The sequence below is a fragment of the Xenopus laevis genome, chromosome 1L (assembly GCF_017654675.1).
Source record: "Xenopus laevis strain J_2021 chromosome 1L, Xenopus_laevis_v10.1, whole genome shotgun sequence".
Classification (NCBI taxonomy): domain Eukaryota; kingdom Metazoa; phylum Chordata; class Amphibia; order Anura; family Pipidae; genus Xenopus; species Xenopus laevis.
The window spans coordinates 217,593,986-217,615,282 of NC_054371.1; the positions used below are offsets into that span (position 1 = coordinate 217,593,986).

General features: G+C 40.6%; 1 protein-coding gene across 2 annotated transcripts in view; it reads right to left on the bottom strand.

Moving 5' to 3' along the window:
• Positions 1–1,245: 1,245 nt before the first annotated feature.
• The window catches only part of tars1.L (threonyl-tRNA synthetase 1 L homeolog), a 48,808-nt gene continuing 28,756 nt past the window's right edge, over positions 1,246–21,297 (bottom strand). For both annotated transcript variants that reach the window (XM_018247983.2, NM_001094343.1), the window contains 8 exon segments: positions 21,035–21,197; positions 18,631–18,768; positions 16,568–16,645; positions 12,318–12,418; positions 12,120–12,224; positions 8,973–9,045; positions 6,134–6,248; positions 1,246–2,219 (listed from right to left, as the gene is read on the bottom strand). In XM_018247983.2, the coding sequence (XP_018103472.1) occupies positions 2,071–2,219; positions 6,134–6,248; positions 8,973–9,045; positions 12,120–12,224; positions 12,318–12,418; positions 16,568–16,645; positions 18,631–18,768; positions 21,035–21,197 (922 nt within the window). In that variant the 3' untranslated portion in view covers positions 1,246–2,070.

Below are 21,297 nucleotides of genomic sequence, written 5' to 3' on the forward strand. Positions count from 1 at the left end.
AAACTGCAGCCACTGAAAAAAAAAAAGTTTAGGTGCTTTATGTCATCGTTGTGAAGATGAGCACATTACTTATGAGACAGGGGACCAGGGAATGTGCACTGAAAAGCAGCACTTTTATTATACTTAAATATACTTTAACTTACCCTTGTGACTGCTCCCACAACCCCCCTTTTTGTATATTGTATTGTAGCCGGGAGCTGTGGCTGAGCTTCATGTGGTTTGTAGCACCCCACCCCCCCTTTAAACTAATGGTGGTCTTATGCTTTTAAAAATGGGCATTGGTTTGGGAAATCTTGCTCTCTATAAAAGCCGCAAACTGGCGGGGGAGGATTTAGCCCTTAGATTGAAACCAAGGTGCTGGATACATTGACTACAAGGAATGCTACTATGCAGAGAAGTAAAAGAAAAAAAAAAAGTAGAAGAAAAAAGACTAGATGTAAACAAGTTAGGGAGCACCGTATGGGGTTTACATTGACGTGGTATGGTGGCTTTTCAACTTTATGATCAGAACTTTGTAACTAAAAACCCCTGTTTTGTAAACACATGCACTTACATTTATACTGAATTACTTATGAGACAGGGGACCAGGAAATGTGCACTGAAAAGTAGCACTTCATTATACTTAAATATACTTTAACTTAAGGTGGCCATAGACGCAAAGATCCTATCGTACGAATCGAGGATTCGTACGATTTTCGGACCGTGTGTGGAGAGTCCCGTCATTTTTCGTCCGGCGGAGATCGGTCGTTTGGTCGATCGGAAAGGTTTGATTTTGTCCTGACCGATTCTGCCGGAGCCCATTGTGCTCTCATTGTTATCTGATCGTTCAGCCATAGGGCCAAACGTTCAGATTACCCCCGATATAGCCATGCCCGTAAGTGGCATATCGGGGAAAGATCTCTGATGTCGCCAAACGAGCGGATCTTTTAGTCTATGGCCACCTTTAGCCTTTTGAGTGCTCCCACAACCCCCTTTTTTGTATATCGCTGTTGCCTTTTCGTCTTTCTCATACGGGGCACTTTGAAAGTCAAATTGAAGCTGAAGATTTGAAAAAATCCAAGGGGGAGTAAGCCTTACCTATTATTCTAGCTGTTTTGGGAGGAATTAAGCATTCAAAAAATGTGGTGTGCCTGTTCTAAGTGTAAAGTTTCCCTTCAGCATTCTCCCACGCACTCAAATGCTCAGTTACTTTGCTTCTACATTGAAAAATGTAACATAACATAAAAAATTCCAGGAGAAACCACATTCTTTTCAAAAGTTTTATTAAGATTTACTTCAATTTTCAATTTACTTTTTTGTTGAATGAAAATGTCTTAAAGGGATGTAACAGGAGGAGAACTTGTTCGTGCTGCTTATGTTGTTTCCGATGACCCACACAAATGCCTTTGGTCTCCTTAACACAGAGCCAAGTCGCTCTGATGTGTCTAAAGGGGATGCCGACCTTCAAATAACATTAGGTATATATATATATATATATAAAAAAAAAAAAAATCTAAAAAAATATGACAGTTCTTGTTTTTTTGTAGTTTTTTTAGTTATTCTCTACAGCGCTACAGACTATAAAGTGCCCTCTGGTTCCAGGGTGGGGGGACACCTAATAAATAACAGTAACATTCCAAACTTACAACTATGGGTTAAAAAGGGTGGTTGACTGTCTCAGAAAGTGACTGCCTACATCATACTGCAAGTTAAAGGTAAATTCTGCCTTGAAGTCTAATCCTGGCGGAAGCATTTATTCCTACAAGCATTTAAGCATTCTGAAGACAAAACGAGTGCTAGAAAAAGAAAGAATATGATCTGTAAGACAAAAGCCGGCAGGGCCAGTGGGATAACCAGCACCAGTAACCATAATCTGAAGAACATACTAAGATGGCGGCTCCCCCTGAGAAAAGCATTTGCAAAGAAGCACAAGACATTATTCTTATAACAAGTGATTTGAGTAAATAGTTTGTTTTTAGGCTCATTTTCTGGTTCCTAGACTCAACACACATAGCAAGCAAGAGATTTTCTGTTCTACATTGCGAGATTCCGGTCAGTGCTGGATCTGCAGTTCTGGAAGCAGTAATGATATTAAAAGTCTTCTTCTGAGTTCTTGGCCCGCGACTCCTTTAGCTGAAGCAGTCTCTGGATCGTCTCTGTCACCGTGCGTTCTCCGTGCACCTTGTTGTCTCGTGTGCGAATGTTTACAGTTTCACTGGCTTTCTCCTTCTCCCCGACCACTAGAATACATTAAAGATCGGTTTAATGACCATGGATTCATGGAGGCACTGAGGTTTCACGTTGGAATTTATAGTGTTCAGCTTCAGCACCCAGATCAGAGCAAAGCCAAAAACATTAACAAGGTGGCGTGATACAATCCAATCCTGTAATTTATTATAATCAGCCCATGATTTAAGGAGTACTGCACCCCCTATTATGAACACTCAGGATAATAAATGGGGCATCTATCATGTAAACTGTAAAACATCCAACCTGGTTATTCTGGACAAGTTGATGTAACATAAGATCGTCCACATGCTCTAATGAAACAGTGCCCTCCAAATGCTTAGAGGTTTGCTTGGCTTTATCACGTTGGGACCTTGCAATGGGCCACTATAACCTCATTTTCTGCACTTTTCTGTGCTTCGTACAGCTAAACAATGGTTGTGGTATAGTTTTATGCTCTCAGCATAGACCAGAGATCCCCAACCTATTTACCCGTGAGCACACTCAAATGTAAAAATTGTTCAAGCAAGTAAAATTCCTTGAGGATGCCAAATAAGGGACGTGATAAACTAATCAATAGCCCCATGTGGGCTGCTAGCCTGCAAGTAGGGTTGCCACCTTTTGGAAAAAAATTTACCGGCCAGGGAAGGGGGCGGTTCCACGAGGTGGAGGATTGTGATGTCAAGGGGGGCATAGTGCTGTCACTATGGGCGGGCCAGAGTCGTGGAGCATGGAATAGGTAAGTATTTTTTTGCTATAGAGGGAATATAATAGTGGGCTGAGGCCTGTGTGCTCTGTGCTGTGCTGTCAGTTTGTCAGGGAGGCAGTCCGCACAGTCCCCTGCTCTTCTGCTTATGTCAGCACGATCCCCCTCCACTCGCATCTTTAAAGATACCGGTAACTCCACCCACAAATCGCATCATGTGAGATTGTGACGTCACAACATCACGTAAGCGATGTGAGGTCCCAGGCGCCGTAGCAAGCTTAGCTGGGAATTTTGAGCAGGGAGGGGGAGGGAAGCTACTATGGCCACTTCTTCCCTCAGTATTTTACCGGCCTTGTAATTGTTGCTATTTCTTAAATACCGGCACCGGCCTAGCAACCCGTTTTTCCAGCTGGGCCGGTTAAATACCGGTTGGGTGGCAACCCTACCTGCAAGAGACTCTATTGGAGCAAACATGTGCCTTTATGCCTCCAAAACTTGAATTCAAGTCAGGAATTACAAAGTGGGAACTTATTATGAGGCCATTGGGAGCAACATGTTACTCAAGAGCCACTGGTTGGGGATCACTGAAAAAAAACTCAAGTGAAGAGAGTTACATTAATGGCCCCATTAGACCAACCACATCCACTTCTGAGACAACAGTGGCAGAGGTGAGGCTAAAACCGAGTCAGAACATCTTCTCAGATAATTATTATATATTTATACTACACATTACATAAAATGCTGGGACACCCAACTCTCTGACATCTCATTCCAACACCAAGAACAATAATAGACAAGTGCTTCTCACTTTACGAACAGCACTTACCATTCTGAGAAGGTTTCCCACTAGACGTTGGAACATTGTTGGTGGGATTTGCTTCCATTCAGACTTTAAGACTCCCAACCAGTGTCTTGGGAGCAACATGTGACACGTGTTGTACGCCGCCATCCTAATAGTCAGCTCTAGGCAATGGCATTATTTCGATCAGTGATCCCCATAATCCCTGGTGATCCAACATGCTGCTCGCCAACCCCTTGGAAGTTGCTCCCAGTGACCTCAAAGCAGGTGCTTATTTTTGAGTTCCAGGCTTGGAGGCAAGTTTTGGTTGTATAAAAACCCAGTGTAATACCAGTCCACATAGGGGCTACCAAATGGCCAATTACAGCACTTATTTTGCGCCAGCCAGGAAAATTAGTTATGCTTGCATTGCTCCCTAGCTCTTTTTACATCTAAATGCGGCTCAAGGGTAAAAAAAAGGTTGGGTACCCCTGATTTAGAGCATTAGTGAGGTTGGACATTGATGCTGGGGATCAGATCTGGCACAACACAATATATTGAGTGATGCAAAGCCCAACATTTATGACTGATAGGTTCAAGCAATCATCCTATGTAACTTTTATGGAAATGGCCAACAGAGGGCAGTATTTAGAGTTTATCAGTGCTGAACAAGTATGGCAGTAGTAGAAAAGTAGGCACAAAAAAACCTGGGCCAAACATGACAAATCAGGGATATCAAATCCAATAAATGACCCTACAGCGCCTGCTAAATACCGCCAGCGTGCCCCCACTAAAGGAAGATCAATGAACAAACATATTATGGAGCGAATCTAAAAGCTGCAGTCAGGACTCCATGGCTTCCCAACAGAAAATAATCCGTTTTATCAAGTCTAGCATATCCTACGGCTATGTTATTACGTGGGGCAGGTCAGTGCAAGTTCAGTATATCGGCAGATAGCTGGAAAGTGCATTTATGTAAGCAAATTACAGTCGAGGTGTTGTTAGTTTGCCATGAAAATACAATCTGACAGATGCGCAATGAATTGTGTGAAATGTCATGTGAATATAGCCTAATGCAAACCCCACAATAGAGGCAGCATTGGCACCAAGGTCCCTTATTTACTTAATCTCTTTCTGTCGTGCTTCAACGCCGACGCCAACTGTCATTTGCTACTGACAAACATGCCAGGTATGCAGGAGAAATAGTATTTTTATCTGCCGGCTTTTAGGGAAAGGGATGATATTTATCATTCCTTTGTTTTCTTTAGACAATACTGCATTTTAGCTACAACTGACCTTCAAACGTTTTCATTGGAACATGGAACTATTTAATGTTATTCTTTTGTGTATGAAACTCAACAGCAGAATAATATATAAAGAACTTCATTACCAGCAACATGAGGGTATGACTACCCTGCCTGCTTACAAAGCACAGAAAAAAACAACATTTTGGCCAAGGCCACCGAGTAGATTATTGCCTGACTTCACTACTATACCTATTATTTTAGAACATCAAAAGGCCAATGTTAATGTCTCGGTGACTTCTTAAATCCTTATAATTTACTGTAGGGGGTACATTATACCTTATAATACATGAGTGATACTCAGGGTTCCCTGTATAACTCAGCCTGCAGCCTTGTGCCTTTATATGGTCACAGAACAACCCCTCATTGACTTCTAATATCCTTATCATTTACAGTAGGGGGTACATTATCCCTTATAATACATGAGTGATACTCGGAGTTCCCTGTATAACTCAGCCTGCAGCCTTGTGCCTTTATATGGTCACAGAACAACCCCTCAGTGACTTCTAATATCCTTATCATTTACAGTAGGGGGTACATTATCCCTTATAATACATGAGTGATACTCAGAGTTCCCTGTATAACTTAGCCTGCAGCCTTGTGCCTTTATATGGTCACAGAACAACCCCTCAGTGACTTCTAATATCCTTATCATTTACAGTAGGGGGTACATTATCCCTTATAATACACTAGTGATACTCAGAGTTCCCTGTATAACTCAGCCTGCAGCCTTGTGTCTTTATATGGTCACAGAACAACCCCTCAGTGACTTCTAATATCCTTATTATTTACAGTAGGGGGTACATTATCCCTTATAATACATGAGTGATACTCAGAGTTCCCTGTATAACTGCAGCCTCATGCCTTTATATGGTCACAGAAGCCCTCTTCTGAAATCCTTATAATTTACAGTAGGGGGTACACTATGCCTTGACCTGGTATAATTCAGTCTGTCCAAATTAAGGAAAGATCTGTTATTTGGAATACCCCAGGTCCTGTGCATTCTGGATAACCGATCCCACAACTGTATGGGCAATCATTTAATAAAGTCACAGGTCTGCCAGCGAGGCGAGTCTAATATAAGAAATCGCCAGTGGTTTATGACTCAGACGGATCCTTTTTTAAACAGTGATGACTTACCTAGAATGAAGTTGTACTGAGCCAGCTGTGCGTTTCTGATCTTCTTATTGAGAGTGCAGCCAGGATCCAAATCAACATCAGTCATGAGCCCAGCGCGGTGGAACTGCTCTCTGACCTGTGTTGTGGGGAACAAACACGATAAAGCGCAACACAAGAGACGGATGAGCACAGCCTCGGCAGCAAAGTTCAGGGACTGAGGCTTATTACTACGTGAGACCTGTGTGTCAGGCTTTCATACAGAGCCACCATCTATTACCTTATCCACCCCCGCAGCTCGTCTGGGTTCATTCCGTGAGTTTAGATTAAGTAAAAGAAGCGTTTGTGCACGTTGTGATCTCTCTACTACGGCTTCCCAGCCGGGGTCATTTGTTTGAGATAGAAAAAGCAATTTTTAACCGTCATCAAGAATAATTGATCAAGTTACACAGAGGGGTAACAACAGACTTGGGACTGGAGTGGAACTATGTTTTGCCTGTGCCCTGAATGTCTCCGGTAGGGAGACTCCTCTGAACCTCGTTTAATAATCCACTTTGTGTCACATTTGCGGTCTCATCCCATTCGCAGGCAAAGAGCAGCTTCACCGCTGAAGCATTAGAATCACAAGCTCAATATCTCTATATTTATCCCTGCGCCCAGATAGGCGGCTAAACTTGGCAAAAAAATAAATAAATAAAAATGGAACATTCAAATTAATTCCATTGATTAAATAAAATGCAATAGAGGATATTAAATCCAATGAGCCCAGAAAGGCCAGGCTTTAGCAATTACATCTGAACAGGCAATTAATGCAGCCTCTCAGCACTTGGCAGAGTTCCTATTCCCTGCCATAGAACTCCTGTATTTCCGTTATTTCAGGTACGGTGGGTCCATGGTAGAGGGAGTTAGTTTTACATTAAGTTATTCTTGATAGGCTTACTGCACACGTAACATTTTCCCGCAGAAGGTGGAGAGACAACCAATACAGTAGCTCCAAAAAGTTGCTTCGAATTGGCCTTTCTAGAACATACTAAAATTTAACATAAAAGTGAACCATCGCTTTAAGATCCAGGTCTCCAAACAATCACATCTACTTGATTTGGCCAACCATATACTGAGCTGGTTTGATCATTGGCGCTGGGGCCAGCTGAGATTTGCTAAACAAATCCACTTCACTATCTCTACTTGGATGTCACAACGCTACCTTAAATTAAACCTCTCCAAAATGGAAATGGTTCTCTTTCATCCAGCTAACAATTCCACTATCACCCCCTCTCCCCAGGCCCGGTGCCTTGGGGTTATCCTAGATTCTGCCCTGTCATTCACTTCTCATATCCAGTCACTTATTAAATCATGTCACTTCCACCTAAGGAACATATCCAAAATACCATCATTTATCACCCAAGATGCTGACAAAATTCTTGTTCACTCTCTCATCATATCACGTCTAGACTACTGTAACTCTTTATTAATTGGCCTTCCCTGTCAGAGACTGTCACCCCTCCAGTCCATAATGAACACTGCCACCAGGCTTATGCACATCAGCAACCGCTCCTCCTCTGCCTTGTCACTCTGTCAATCCCTACACTGGCTTCCACTAACTTTCAGAATCAAATTCAAACTAATAACCATGACATTCAAAGAACTTCATAACTCTGCCCCACCCTACATCTCTGAACTCACCTCTATATACTCTACGCTCCTCTACTGACCTGGTCCTCAACTCTTCTCTAGTTACCTCCTCACACGTTCGCAATTCCAGACTTTGCAAGGGCTGCCCCCTCCTCTGGAATTCTCTCTCACAGTCTGTCCGACTTTCTTTGTGTCTCATTCCCTTCCCCTTTTAGATTGTAAGCTCTTTTGCAGAGGCCCTTTCTCACTTTTTGTACCAGTACTAGTCGCTATGTATGTAACTCTGGGGGGGGGGGTCATTTATAAAGAGTGGGCAAATTTGCTTCTGGGCTGTAGCCTATGGCAACCAATCAGATGATTGCTTTCAGTGCTCAACCTCCAGCTGGCTAAAAAAAATTTAAGCACTGATTGGTTGCTATGGGTTACTGTCCAGGTACAAATTCGCCCAGTGTTTATAAATTAGCCCCTGTATGTTCTGTGAATGTAATGCATGTGATTTCTTTGTATAAATACATTTAGTTTGCAGCTCTGCGCAATATGTTGGTGCTCTAAAAATACATAATATTATTATTAATATTAATAATATTAATAATAAAATGCCAAAGCAGTGCTCAACTAACGGGATTTTCAAGCCTTCCTCATAGATATCAGGCCAGTATATCCCAGAATTCCATCTTCCTTAGTCTGTGCTGCAGAAACACAACTGATGGAGAAGTAATCAGTGGCATCATGATAGTTCATTGGACTGAAGGCAGCTACAATTCATAGGCCAGTTACAGCCAGTTTGTCAGCAAAGAGACCTTAACTTCCAGCTCATCGGTTTCAAATATCATTAAGAACTTTAAACACAGTAATAATTGTCTCACCACTGAGCTGTAAGCTCATCATTTCAATTCAGCACAATTATTAGTTTTAATACTTATTCCTTTTGTACTGACTCAGTAGAGGTTATGCAACAGGACTCCTCTTATTTCTACCCAACGACAGGACTCGCGGTTACTAGGCAAGGCTCACAGATTAGCGCCTAATATTTTATTTTTATTATAAAACCTCATATACCATTGTCTGGAAGCCACGAGGCCTCTCTCTCATAGGTGTGTGTGACATGTACAAATAAGAATATGAGCTGAGAAGTTGGGCAGAAGATCAGGAGTCTGATCCTTCCAGGAAACTATGTATGCTTATGGAAACCTTTCTATCCAGTGGGGAAGAATAGATTTGTTGAGCTCACCTGCTGGGCATATTCATCACACGTTGGGCCGACGGGCACCACCATCACTTGCTGAGGAGAGAGCCAGAGTGGCCTGAGAATGGAAGAACAGTACAATGAATATCTGCAGGGAACAACATACAGTTATACAATGATATCTCCATCACAGCTTTTCCCAATAGCCAATGCCACAAAAAAAGGTTTATACTTCCTCCTGCTATCCATCAGTTTGCTCACCCATTTTATTGGGTCTTAAATAAGAAATATAATAATAATAAATAGGGTTTATTGTTATAATAATTCAAGCAAATCTATCTGTATTACAACAAATCTATGCAATAAAACCCTCTGATCCTTATTCATACTCTCCGTTCATAGATCTATCCCTGTTATATTTATAGAGGCACCAACCCCATATCGTGGGACCCAACCAATTGGGAAACCAGTACAAACCATGTTCCAACCAGGGATACAAAATGCATATTTGTAGAAGAAATATATGGCATCCCTGTGGGGAAGTCGGTTTATTGTAGAATAATTTATTATATGACTGTTAGGGGGTTATTTATCAAGGTTCGAATTTTTTTAACATAAAAATCCGATCAACTGCGACTGTCCAAATGGACCTTATTTATCATTAAAAAAAGTCAGAAAAAATTGGACAAAAATCCGATAACTTCAGAGCTTTGCCCTAAAAGTACGAATTTTTCACACTTTACTGCAAATACTACAAATTCTTTTTTGAGTTTTCTGACTTTTTGGTGCAAAATCCCCAAAATGTTTGGATATCAGTACAGACAACAGCGCAGACACTAGGACAGAGATCCCCAACCAGTAGCTCGTGAGCAACATGTTGCTCTCCAACCCCTTGGATGTTGCTCCCAGTGGCCTCAAAGCAGGAGCTTATTTTCGAATTCCAGGCTTGGAGACAAGTTTTGGTTGTATAAAAACCAGGTGTACTGCCAAACAGAGTCTCAATGTAGGTTGACAATCCACATAGAGGCTACCAAATGGCCAATCACAGCACTTATTTGGCACCCCAAGAACATTTTTCATGCCTGTGTTGCTCTCCAATGCCTTTTACTTCTGAATGTTGCTCACGGGTTCCAAAGGTTGGGGATCCCTGCACTAGGACCTTCCCTGTTGACTTATGCAGGACCTCGAGAGCTTCGACATGCCGGATTATCGAAGTCGGACTTTTAAGATCATCGGGCTTAAATAAATTCTGAAAAATTTGTAGTTCTTCTTTTTAGTCCGAAAACCACTAATTATTTGAATTGTAGATATTCGGAGCATAACAAAAAACCCCTTAGTGTTGAAATGTACACAAAGCAAACTCAATGCAAAGTGCCCTACAGGGAAGCAAATCTCCATGATTATTTTCCAAAATTCCAACATAGTAGAAAGTACTCAATAGGCTGTATCCACCACTTAAAAAGGGTGGTTCACCTTTAAGCTAACTTTTATTATGTCATATAATGGCTAATTCTAAGCAACTTTTCAACTGGTCTTCATTATTTCTTTCTTTTTTTTTTTTTTTTTTTTATAGTTTTTTAAATTATTTGCCTTCTTCTTCTGACTCTTTCAAGCTTTCAAATGGGGGTCACTGACCTCATCTAAAAACAAATGTTCTGTAAGGCTTCTAATTTATTGTTATTGCTACTTATTACTCATCTTTCTGTTCAGTTCATCTCCTATTCATATTCCAATCTCTGGACTGGAATATGAATGCATGGTTGCTAGGGTAACTTGATCCCTAGCAATCAGATTGCTAAAATTGCAAACTGGAGAGCTGCTAAATAAAAAGCTAAAAAAAGAAAAAAAATAAGAGTAATAATAATAAAATAACAAAAAAAAACAATTGCAAATTGTCTCTGAATACCATTCTCTATCATACTAAAAGTTAACGCAAAGGTTAACTACCCCTTTAAGCTTATAAAATAAGTAGAGTAGAAATATTATGCTTTGGGTTTCTGCACCATCCCAAGTCAACCAACGCCCTGTGCCTATGCAGATGCCCCAGTAGCTCCGCATCTTCTTGATTCTGCTGATTCACTGCACATGCTCTGTGCTGCTGTCACTTACTGAGCTTAGGGACTGACTGACAATATACAGTATATACAATATAAAAGTCACAATACGAGACTGATTACTAATTAGCAGGCCCGGACTGGCAATCTGTGGGTTCTGGCAAATGCCAGAGGGGTTGCTATAAGGTGCCATAGAAAGTCAGTATTTAGTGGGCTGGTGGGGGCTGATTGGGTCTCTGTGTATATGAAATACCAGGGCATATTTTAATGCTCAGTCCAGACCTGCTAATTAGTCATCACAGCTCAGAAACCAGTGCCATTTTAATCCTTTAAAGGAGAAGTAAAAGTTAAAATTACGTAAGCTTTATCAGAAAGGTCTATATAAATACACCAGTAAACCCTCAAAGTAATGCTGCTCTGAGTCCTCTGTCAAAAGAAACACAGCATTTCTTTCCTTCTATTGTGTACTCATGGGCTTCTGTATCAGACTTCCTGGTTTCAGTTTAAACCTCCAGGGCTAGGGCTTGAGCATGCTCAGTTTGCTCCTCTCCCCCTCCCTCCACCCCAACCTGCTGTAATCTGAGCCCAGAGCTATAAGTGAGCAGGGAGAGACTCAGGCAGGAAGTGATGTCACGCCAAGCTAATATGGCAGCTGCTATCCTAAACAAACAGACAGTGTCTAGAGCTGTTCACTCAGGTATGGACAAGCATTCTATAGAATAAATATAGTTTTCTGCACTATTGTGGCTAATCTATTGGCAATAAACTGCCTTGGTAGCTCTCCTTCTCCTTTAAAGCTTCAATATTGATGGAAAGTGTGTTCCTTTCTATTCCTGGATGTTGGATGGAAAGTTGCATCAGTTTTGGGCCACATTGGCCTCCTGCATTTGAGTTCAAATAGTGTGGCTTATAGTGTGTGTCATCAATAAGGGCAGCTGATGTTGATGGAACCCTGGAATTAGTGCCACATCCAGGCTGTTGGTATTTCCAGGGTTCCCTTGAATCAATACTTTAGTGTTATTAATCAAAGCAGCCTGAAGGGGGCGCCACAGCTGCTCACTGCATGTATGTGCCAGTTCTGAATGCAGCCTCAATACAGCATCCATTGTTTATATTTACACTGCCATAGCCTAGTTACCATTTGCCTCCAAAGTTCTCGGTTAGGATGGCAATCATTCGTTCCACCGATCCAAGGATGGCGCGGTGAATAATGACCGGTCTCTTCTTGTCGTCACCGTCGTGGCTGCCAAAATAAAAGAGCGGAATAAAGGAACTGGCGACAGTGAAAATAAAATGAATGAAAAAACACTAAAATGAGTCTGGCGGGGACGTGTACCTGACGTAGGTGAGGTTGAAGCGGATGGGGAGCTGGAAGTCGAGCTGAATTGTGGCGCACTGATGGTATCGGCCGATGGCGTCTTTAATCTGGATATCAATCTGAAAGGTACAGTAAAAGCGCGTGATTAATAAGCGCATCGCCTTTAAAAAGCATGGTTCACCATTGACTTAACTTTTAATATGTTATAGAATGGCCAAGTCTAAGCATCTTTACAATTGGTATTCATTATTTATTTTTTTATAGCTTTTTAATTATTTGTCTTTTTCTTCTGATTCTTTGCAGCTTTCAAATGGGGGTCGCTGACCCCATCTAAAAAAATAAAGAAATGCTCTGTAAGGCTGCAAATTTACGGTTAGTGATACTTAATTGCTCATCTTTCTAATCAAATCAATGCATGGTTGCTAGGGTAATTCAGACCCTAGCAACCAGATTGCTGAAACTGCAAACTGGAGAGCTGCTGAGAAAAATAAAATCATAAAAAGTGAAAACCAGTTGCAAATCGTCTCAGACTATCACTCTCTACATCACACTAAAAGTTAGGTGAACAACTCCATTAAGGAGAGAATACCAGGAACGCAGCACAAGGATCATTCAGTTTCGCATTATAGATGTTAATTATCATATTCTCATTTAACTCTACAGGAAAGTAGGAGCAAATAATTGCTATTGTTGGAAGAATCCACATTCTATTTCCATCACACACACACCTGCTCAGAGAGATCTAATAAAACTGTGGATTTTTCTCCAGCTGTAATTAAATGTGATTTATCTATAGGGGATAAAAGTCCTTACTGTGGGGAATCCCTTGTCTCCCCTTCCTTGCATTAGCCGGGATAATTATCACTATGTATTGTATAATCAAACTCGTTTTATAAACCAACATTGTTAGGAGCTTTGAGCCCCTGCTCTAAAGAGCTTACAATCCAAAATTAGATCCTATCTGATCCCCCTTTATAAGCAGCAGTCCTGTCCTGCTTTATGGCAGCTGAGATTCTAGCTATCTGTATAACAGAGCATTCTGTCCCAGTGGCTGCACAGATCCTATCTGATCCTCATTGTAAGCAGCAGTCCTGTCCTGCTTTATGGCTGAGATTCTAGCTATCTGTATAACAGAGCATTCTGTCCCAGTGGCTGCACAGATCCTATCTGATCCCCATTGTAAGCAGCAGTCCTGTCCTGCTTTATGGCTGAGATTCGAGCTATCTGTATAACAGAACATTCTCTGAACATCTTAAAATGTCTCGCCAGCATATAAGAGAAAGGAGACAATCTACAGTAAAATCCCAGTACACGGCACACGTAGCAAATCGTCTCCGCTGGATGAACTACATATAAAACCCAGGATAAGACAAGATTTAAATGACAAACCATGCAAACTGATTCCCCCCCGACATATAATATATTCAGAGAGAAACCATCGCTCACCAGACATCACTCAAAGTGACAGTTCAATATTTTATATTTCTCTCTCATTCTGAGGGGCTTATAATGGGGGACTCCTAAACCATGTAATAAAAGAAATGATTGAAACTGGCAGCACTCGAATGCTGATTAGAAAATTGCCAATCTAAATATGTAATCATAAATCAGCCCCTGAAGAACAGATTTCAGCAGCAATCCATTAGTTTGTCTGGATTACTGGGGAATTAGAAAAGATTAAAAAAAATGAGAAAAGATTGGAAATTCCTTTATGGTTATGTGTATTGGGATGGGGGGGGGGGGTCACTGTATATGATAGAGAAATATGCTGCCCTCCAGCTGTGCTGGGACTAGAAATGTCTCTCTCACATCAGCTCCCAGCATTCCCAATGGCCAGAAGGGAGGTTTCGTTATACAGGTATATGACCTGTTATCCGAAATGCTCGGGACCTGGGGGTTTCTAGAAAAAGGATCTTTCCTTAATTTGGATCTTCATGCCTTAAGTCTAGTAGAAAATCATGTAAACATTAAATAAACCCAATAGGCTGGATTTGCTACAAATAAGGATTATTTATATCTTAGTTGGGATCAAGTACAAGCTACTGTTTTATAATTACACAGGAAAAGGAAATCATTTTAAAAAATTTGGATTATTTGGATAAAATGGAGTCAGCCTTTTTGTAATTTGAAGCTTTCTGGATAACGGGTTTCTGCATAAAGGATGAATGTAGCATCGCTACAACTGCCATGCATTAATCCCCTAGAGCTGCAGCCCAGTGGGTCAGAATTAGGAGTGGGATTATTGTTACAGTGCTAAGGCACATGTGCCATGACTGCATTGAAATACTTTGCTTTCCTGCATTGCCACAAATGATGCTAGTGGTGTACCTTCCATGCTGTATCTGGTGCCTTAAAGGGGTGGTTCACCTTTGAGTTAACTTTTAGTAGGTCATAGAATAGCTAATTCTAAGCAACCTTTCAGTTGGTCTTCATTTTCCTTTTTATACTTTTTTTTGCCTTCTTCCCTTTTCTGCTTTCGAATGGGGGTCACTGACCCAATCTACAACAACTGTTCTGCAATTGTTTTTGCCTCTTTTTATTATTCATTTTTCTATTCAGGCCTCTTCTGTTCATATTCCAGTCTCTTATTCAAACCAATGCATGGTTGCTAGGGTAATTTAAAGCATAGTAACCAGACTACTAAAATTGCAAACTGGAGAATGAAAACCAATTGTAAATTGTCTGAGGATATCACTCTCTACATCATAATAAAAGTTAATTTAATGGTGAATGACCCCTTTGAGTTAAGGATCCTTACCATTTCTGTATTGACAAGATATTAAAGGATACATGTACTGTAAACATGAATGAATTTTGTTACAACAGCGCCACCTGCTGGTCATTTTCCCACCAAGTAGTCAAGAAAGTTGTCAGGAGAAAGAAAGAGGCTGCTCTGATGTTCTTCTGCTTAGGACAACAAAATCAGAAACTTTTCTCAAATCTTTCCTAAGCAGAAGAACATCAGAGCAGCCTCTTTCTTTCTCCTGACAACTTCCTTGACTACTTGCTGGTCAGACTGGTGGGAAAATGACCAGCAGGTGGCGCTGTTGTAACAAAATTCATTCATATTAACAGTACATGTATCCTTTAATATCTTGGAATAAAAACAAAATAAATAATGAATGTACAAAATGTCTTGGAATAGCACCCTCATCAATTTTACATAAAAAACAAAACATAATTTACTCCAGTGTCCCTATCAGGGGAGATAGTGTGTCCTTTGTTTGCCAAGTCAGTGCCAAAATGAGTTCATACCCCTCATGTCCTTTTTAAATTATTATTCCCTTATTATTCACAAGCAATTATACAAGCAGCAATCATGTTTGTTTGTTGCGCAGAGATACAGAACTTGGATAATTGTTTCCTGTGTTTTAAGTTGGGTTTTTCTATTGCCCAGTGCAAGGCCAATGAAACACGCAAGACAGCCTTTACGTTACTCCAGCTGGACCCATTACGAACATAAGCCTTTAGGCTGCATTGAGAATAAAACTGATATCAGTGGCTGCACGTATTTGTTGCCTCCAGGAAAAGAAAAATTGCAACAGATAGTCCTTCTAGCAGGGGAGAAGCTGATTAGGGATGACCATGATCTATAGAGCATCCCTAGACAAAGGCTGACCTCTTCTGGTTTACAAGAGAACTACATCATTGTGGTGTATATTCAGAATGCCGAGAAACTGCAGTCATCCTGATGTTGTAGAACTATGCAGCCCTGCCAGCAACCTTAGCCAGTGGGGTGCTAACTGCTCTAGTACAGCAACGTCAGCAGGTTATATACTTGCTGTAATTTATAGAAATGACTGAAGAGCATTAAAAGATATTGATGATGGTGGTACTAGAGTCCTGCAGCGGGTCAGGTACCCACGAAAAAAAGTGGGCACCCTGAGGAATGAGGGGAGGATTTTCAGGTGGGGTATACCTGTGAGTCAGCGGGTCTCATCTAAATGTTTTTATCTTATGTAATATTATCTATATCTAATTCCGGTTTGCAGCACCGTCACTTCCTGGTTGGAGGGTTGCGGATAGAGCAGTTGCGGGTCCAGTAGTGGATCAAAGTGGCTAAATATGCGGGTTGTGGTTCGGGTCGTGGGCTGCAGGTTGGGGTCGGGCTTCCGCGCAGGACTCTAAATGGACAACAGTTTCTCAAAGATAACCAGTAGGGACCAGTAGCACCCTAGCTCCAACTCCCAGCATCATCTTCAGCGGGTCATACATGCTAATGCAGCAGGTAGAAACAATTGTATATAAACAGGAAAAACACAACCTACCTTAGGCCCATAGAAGGCACCGTCTCCAGGGTTCAATACCCACTTTTCACCAAATTCATTCAGACTGTTCTCCAGTTGCTGGGGAAGAGAAACAACATGGGTTCTGTATGAAAAACACGTTCATTGGTCTTTAGGAAAGAGCAGCAATTTCCTGTGTTTTATGGAACAACTGCCACCATCCTTTAAAGGAATTGTTCAGGGTAAAAAATATAAAATGGGTAAATAAATAGGCTGTGCAAAATAAAAAATGTTTCTTACATAGTTATTAGCCAAAAATGTAATGTATAAAGGCTGGAGTGACTGGATGTGTAACATAATAGCCAGAACACTACTTCCTGCTTTTCAGCTCTCTTGGTTTTCACTGATTGGTTACCAGGCAGTGACTTGAAAGGGGCCACATGGGTCCTAACTGTTGCTTTTGAATCTGAGCTGAATGCTGAGGATCAATAGCAAACTCACTGAACAGTTATGTCCCATGTGGCCCCCCTTATAGTAACTGACTAACTTAGAGTTAGAGAGCTGAAAAGCAGGAAGTAGTGTTCTGGCTATTATGTTACACATCCAGTCACTCCAGCCTTTATACATTACATTTTTGGCTAATTAACTATATTAGAAACATTTTTTATTTTACACAGCCTATCGATTTACCCAGTTTTTATTTTTAAACTGAACAATTTCTTTAAAGGAAAACTATACCCCCACAATGAATACTTAAAGGAGAAGGAAAGGTTAAAACTAAGTAAGCCTTATCAGAAAGGTCCATCTAAATATACCAGTAACCCCTCAAAGTAATGCAGCTCTGAGTCCTCTGTCAAAAGAAATACAGCATTTCTTTCCTTCTATTGTGTACTCATGGGCTTCTGTATCAGACTTCCTGCCTTCAGCTTAAACCTCATTGCCCTGGGCAAGAGCATGCCCAGTTTGCTCCTCTCCCCCCACCCCTCCCTTCTCTACTGTAATCTGAGCCCAGAGCAGGGAGAGACTCAGGCAGGAAGTGATGTCACACCACATTAATACTGCAGCTCCTATTCTAAGCAAACAGAGTGTTTATAGAGCTGTTTACTCAGGTATGGTAAAACATTCTACAGAATAAATATAGCATTCTAGCTTGCACTATTGCAGCTAATCTATTGGCAATAAAATGCCTCCGTATCTTTCCTTCTCCTTTAAGCAACATATAGTTTATATCATATTAAGTGGCATATTAAAGAATCTTATCAAACTGAAATATATATTTAAGTAAATATTGCCCTTTTACATCTCTTGCCTTGAGCCACCATTTTGTGATGGTCTGTGTGCTGCCTCAGAGATCACCTGACCAGAAATACTACAACTCTAACTGTAACAGGAAGAAGTGTGGAAGCAAAAGACACAACTCTGTCTGTTAATTGGCTCATGTGACCTAACATGTTTGGTTTGTTGGTATGTTTGTGTGCACCGTGAATTGTACAATCCCAGGGGGCGGCCCTTATTTTTTTAAAATGCCAATTTTCTATTTAGGATTACCCAATGGCACATACTACTAGAAAAGTATATTATTATGAAAATGGTTTATTTACATGAAGCAGGGTTTTATATGAGGTTTTTTATGCAATATCTTTTTATAGAGACCTACATTGTTCTGGGGGTATAGTTTTCCTTTAACATGCATTGTTTGCCATCTGCATTCTAGTCCTTCCCTAAGTCTTTTATAAAACCTTAAAGTGCTCCACTCTGGACCTTAGATGGATCTAAAGTCTGCAATATTCATCTATCACTCTGGGTTTCTGGAGGTGAAGGCTCTGATGTCTACAAGGTACAAGCAACACTCTGAGATGTAAGAGGAGCAAGGTTCCCTGAGGTGGAAGGCTCAGAAGGTTGCATTCATTACTGTGGAAGGTGTAAGCTATAAAGAATACATTGTAGGGCCATTGCTATGCATGACTCTAGTAAACTGGAGAAAGAGTATTTAGAATATCAGACCCTGGAACACAGCCTGGCTTCATGTTAAGGCTGTATTCATATTAGCAGCAGCAGCAGCAGCAGCAGGATTAGTAAGAGACCAGGATCCTTTTCATTCTCACCTTCTCTGCCTGGTTCCAAACTTCAATGTCACCAAGGAACTTTTCTGGTCGGGTGGAGAGGTTTAGTTTGAAGGTAAATCCAAAAACGTTGTAAACAGAGCGCAAGAAATCCAGGCAACTCTTGATCTCCTCTTCAATCTGCAATAGGGAAAGGCAAAGTATAAGTATCTAGGAAATAAACAGATCACACACACTGGTCTCTTAATATGCCAATAACGAGTAAATACCTATATCAAGGCATGCCTACATAGCTGCAAACTGTCTGAAGCCGTCATGAAGTTACAGTCTTACTTGTGTTTCTTGAAGTTGCAGAATAACAAATAAAAATCTATATGAAGCACTGACCTTATTGTAACTGCCATAATACTCCATAGGTCTTAAGAGATGAATCAGCCTATACAAATAACTGTGGCTCTCTGTACAAAAGAACTCTGCAGCTCTCTAACTACCGGGCATTTACCATCAACTTTAATGGGGTTGTTCACCTCTGAGTTAACTTTTAGTATGATGCAGAGAGTGATATTCTGAGACAATTTGCAATTGGTTTTCATTTTTTATTATTTGTGTTTTTTGAGTCACTCCGCTTTTTATTCAGCAGCTCTCCAGTTTGCAATTTCAGCAATCTGATTGCTAGGATCCAAATTACCCTAGCAACCATGCACTGATCTGAAGAGGAGACTGGAATATGAATAGGAGAGGCCTGAATAGAAAGATGAGTAATAAAAAGTAGCAATAACAATAAATGTGTAGCCTTACAGTCCATTTGTTTTTAGATGGGGTCAGTGACCCCCATTTGAAAGCTAGAAAGAGTCAGAAGAAGGCGGCAAATAATTAAAAAAAAATATAAAAAAAATATATAATGAAGACCAATTGAAAGGTGGCTTAGAAATAGCCATTCTATAACATACCAAGGGGCACATTTACTATGGGTCGAATATCGAGGGTTAATTAACCCTCGATATTTGACCTTCTAAGTAAAATCCTTCGACTTCAAATATCGAAGTCAAAGGATTTACCGCATTTCCTTCGTTCATACGATCGAAGGAAAAACGATTAAATCCTTCGAATCGAACGATTTTAATCCATCTATCAAACGATTTTCCTTCAATCAAAAAAACCTAGGAAAGCTTATGGGGACCTTCCCCATAGGCTAACATTGAAGCTCAGTAGGTTTTAGGTGGCGAAGTAGGTGGTCGAAGTTTTTTTTAAAGAGACAGTACTTAGACTATCAAATGGTCGAATAGTCGAACGATTTTTAGTTTGAATCGTTCGATTCGAAGTCGTAGTCGAAGGTCGAAGTAGCCAATTCGATGGTCGCAGTAGCCAAAAATATACTTCGAAAATCAAAGTATTTTTTATTCTATTCCTTTACTCGAGCTAAGTAAATGTGCCCCCAAAAAGTTAACTTAAAGGTGAACCACCCCTTTAAACACCTTCAGTTGTACAAAGATATGAAAACATTCAAATACATATTAATGAATGTAACAAGATTCACACTCGCACATAAAAGGACCGTTTTTTTTTTAATTCCAAGATATTAAAGGATACATGTGCTGTTAATATGAATGAATTGTGTTACAACAGCGCCACCTGCTGGTCATTTTCCCACCAGTCTGACCACCAAGTAGTCAAGGAAGTTGTCAGGAGAAAGAAAGAGGCTGCTCTGATGTTCTTCTGCTTAGGAAAGATTTGAGAAAGGTTTTCAAACATAACATCAGAGCAGCCTCTCTCCTGACAACTTCCTTGACTACTTGGTGGTCAGAAAATGATCAGCAGGTGGCGATGTTGTAACAAATTTCATTCATGTGCCAGTGTTTTAAAATAATAAAAATATAATGCAGTGTTTCCCTGCACTGGTAAAATTGATGTGTTTGCTTCAGAAACATTACTATTGTTTATATAAATGAGCTGCTGTGTAGCAATGGGGGCAGCTATCAAAGGAGAAAAGGCTCAGGTTACACAGTAGATAGCAGATAAGCTCTGTAGAACATAATGGTGTTATCTGTTATCCACTATTTAACCTGAGCCATATAGTCTTTTTTCAATTTCCACCATTGCTACACAGCAGCTTGTTTATATGAACTATAGTAGTGCTTCTGAAGCAAATGCATCAGTTTTACCAGTGCAGGGCAACACTACATGATATTTTCATTACTTTTAAACACTTTCATTTTTTGGCGTTAGTGTTCCTTTAACAGTACATGTATCCTTCAATGTCTTGGAATTAAACAATAAATAAATAATGACTGTACAGAGCAAAAGTGCTTAGAATAGCAGCCTCATTAATGTTATATCTACTTATTTGTAAGGTTTACCTATTCTTTAAAAGGATAAAAATGCACAGCAAGAATGATATAACTCCACTCCATTGCAGGTTGGAATAAAATCAATTATTTTTTTATACCTGTTCCATGGCACAGAAGATGTGAGCATCGTCCTGCTGAAAACGCCTTACTCTGGTCAGTCCGGTCAGGGCCCCCGACAGCTCGTTTCTATGCAGAACACCAAAATCCGCCATTCGCATTGGCAGCTCCCTCCAGGAGCGTGGTCGGTGATCAAACATTAAACTGCGGCAGATAAGAAAGTCTTACACATCACAGAAATAGAATTTTCACACATCTGGAAAAACAGTAAAGCCCAGTTGCTTACTGAGTGCACAGAACCTCT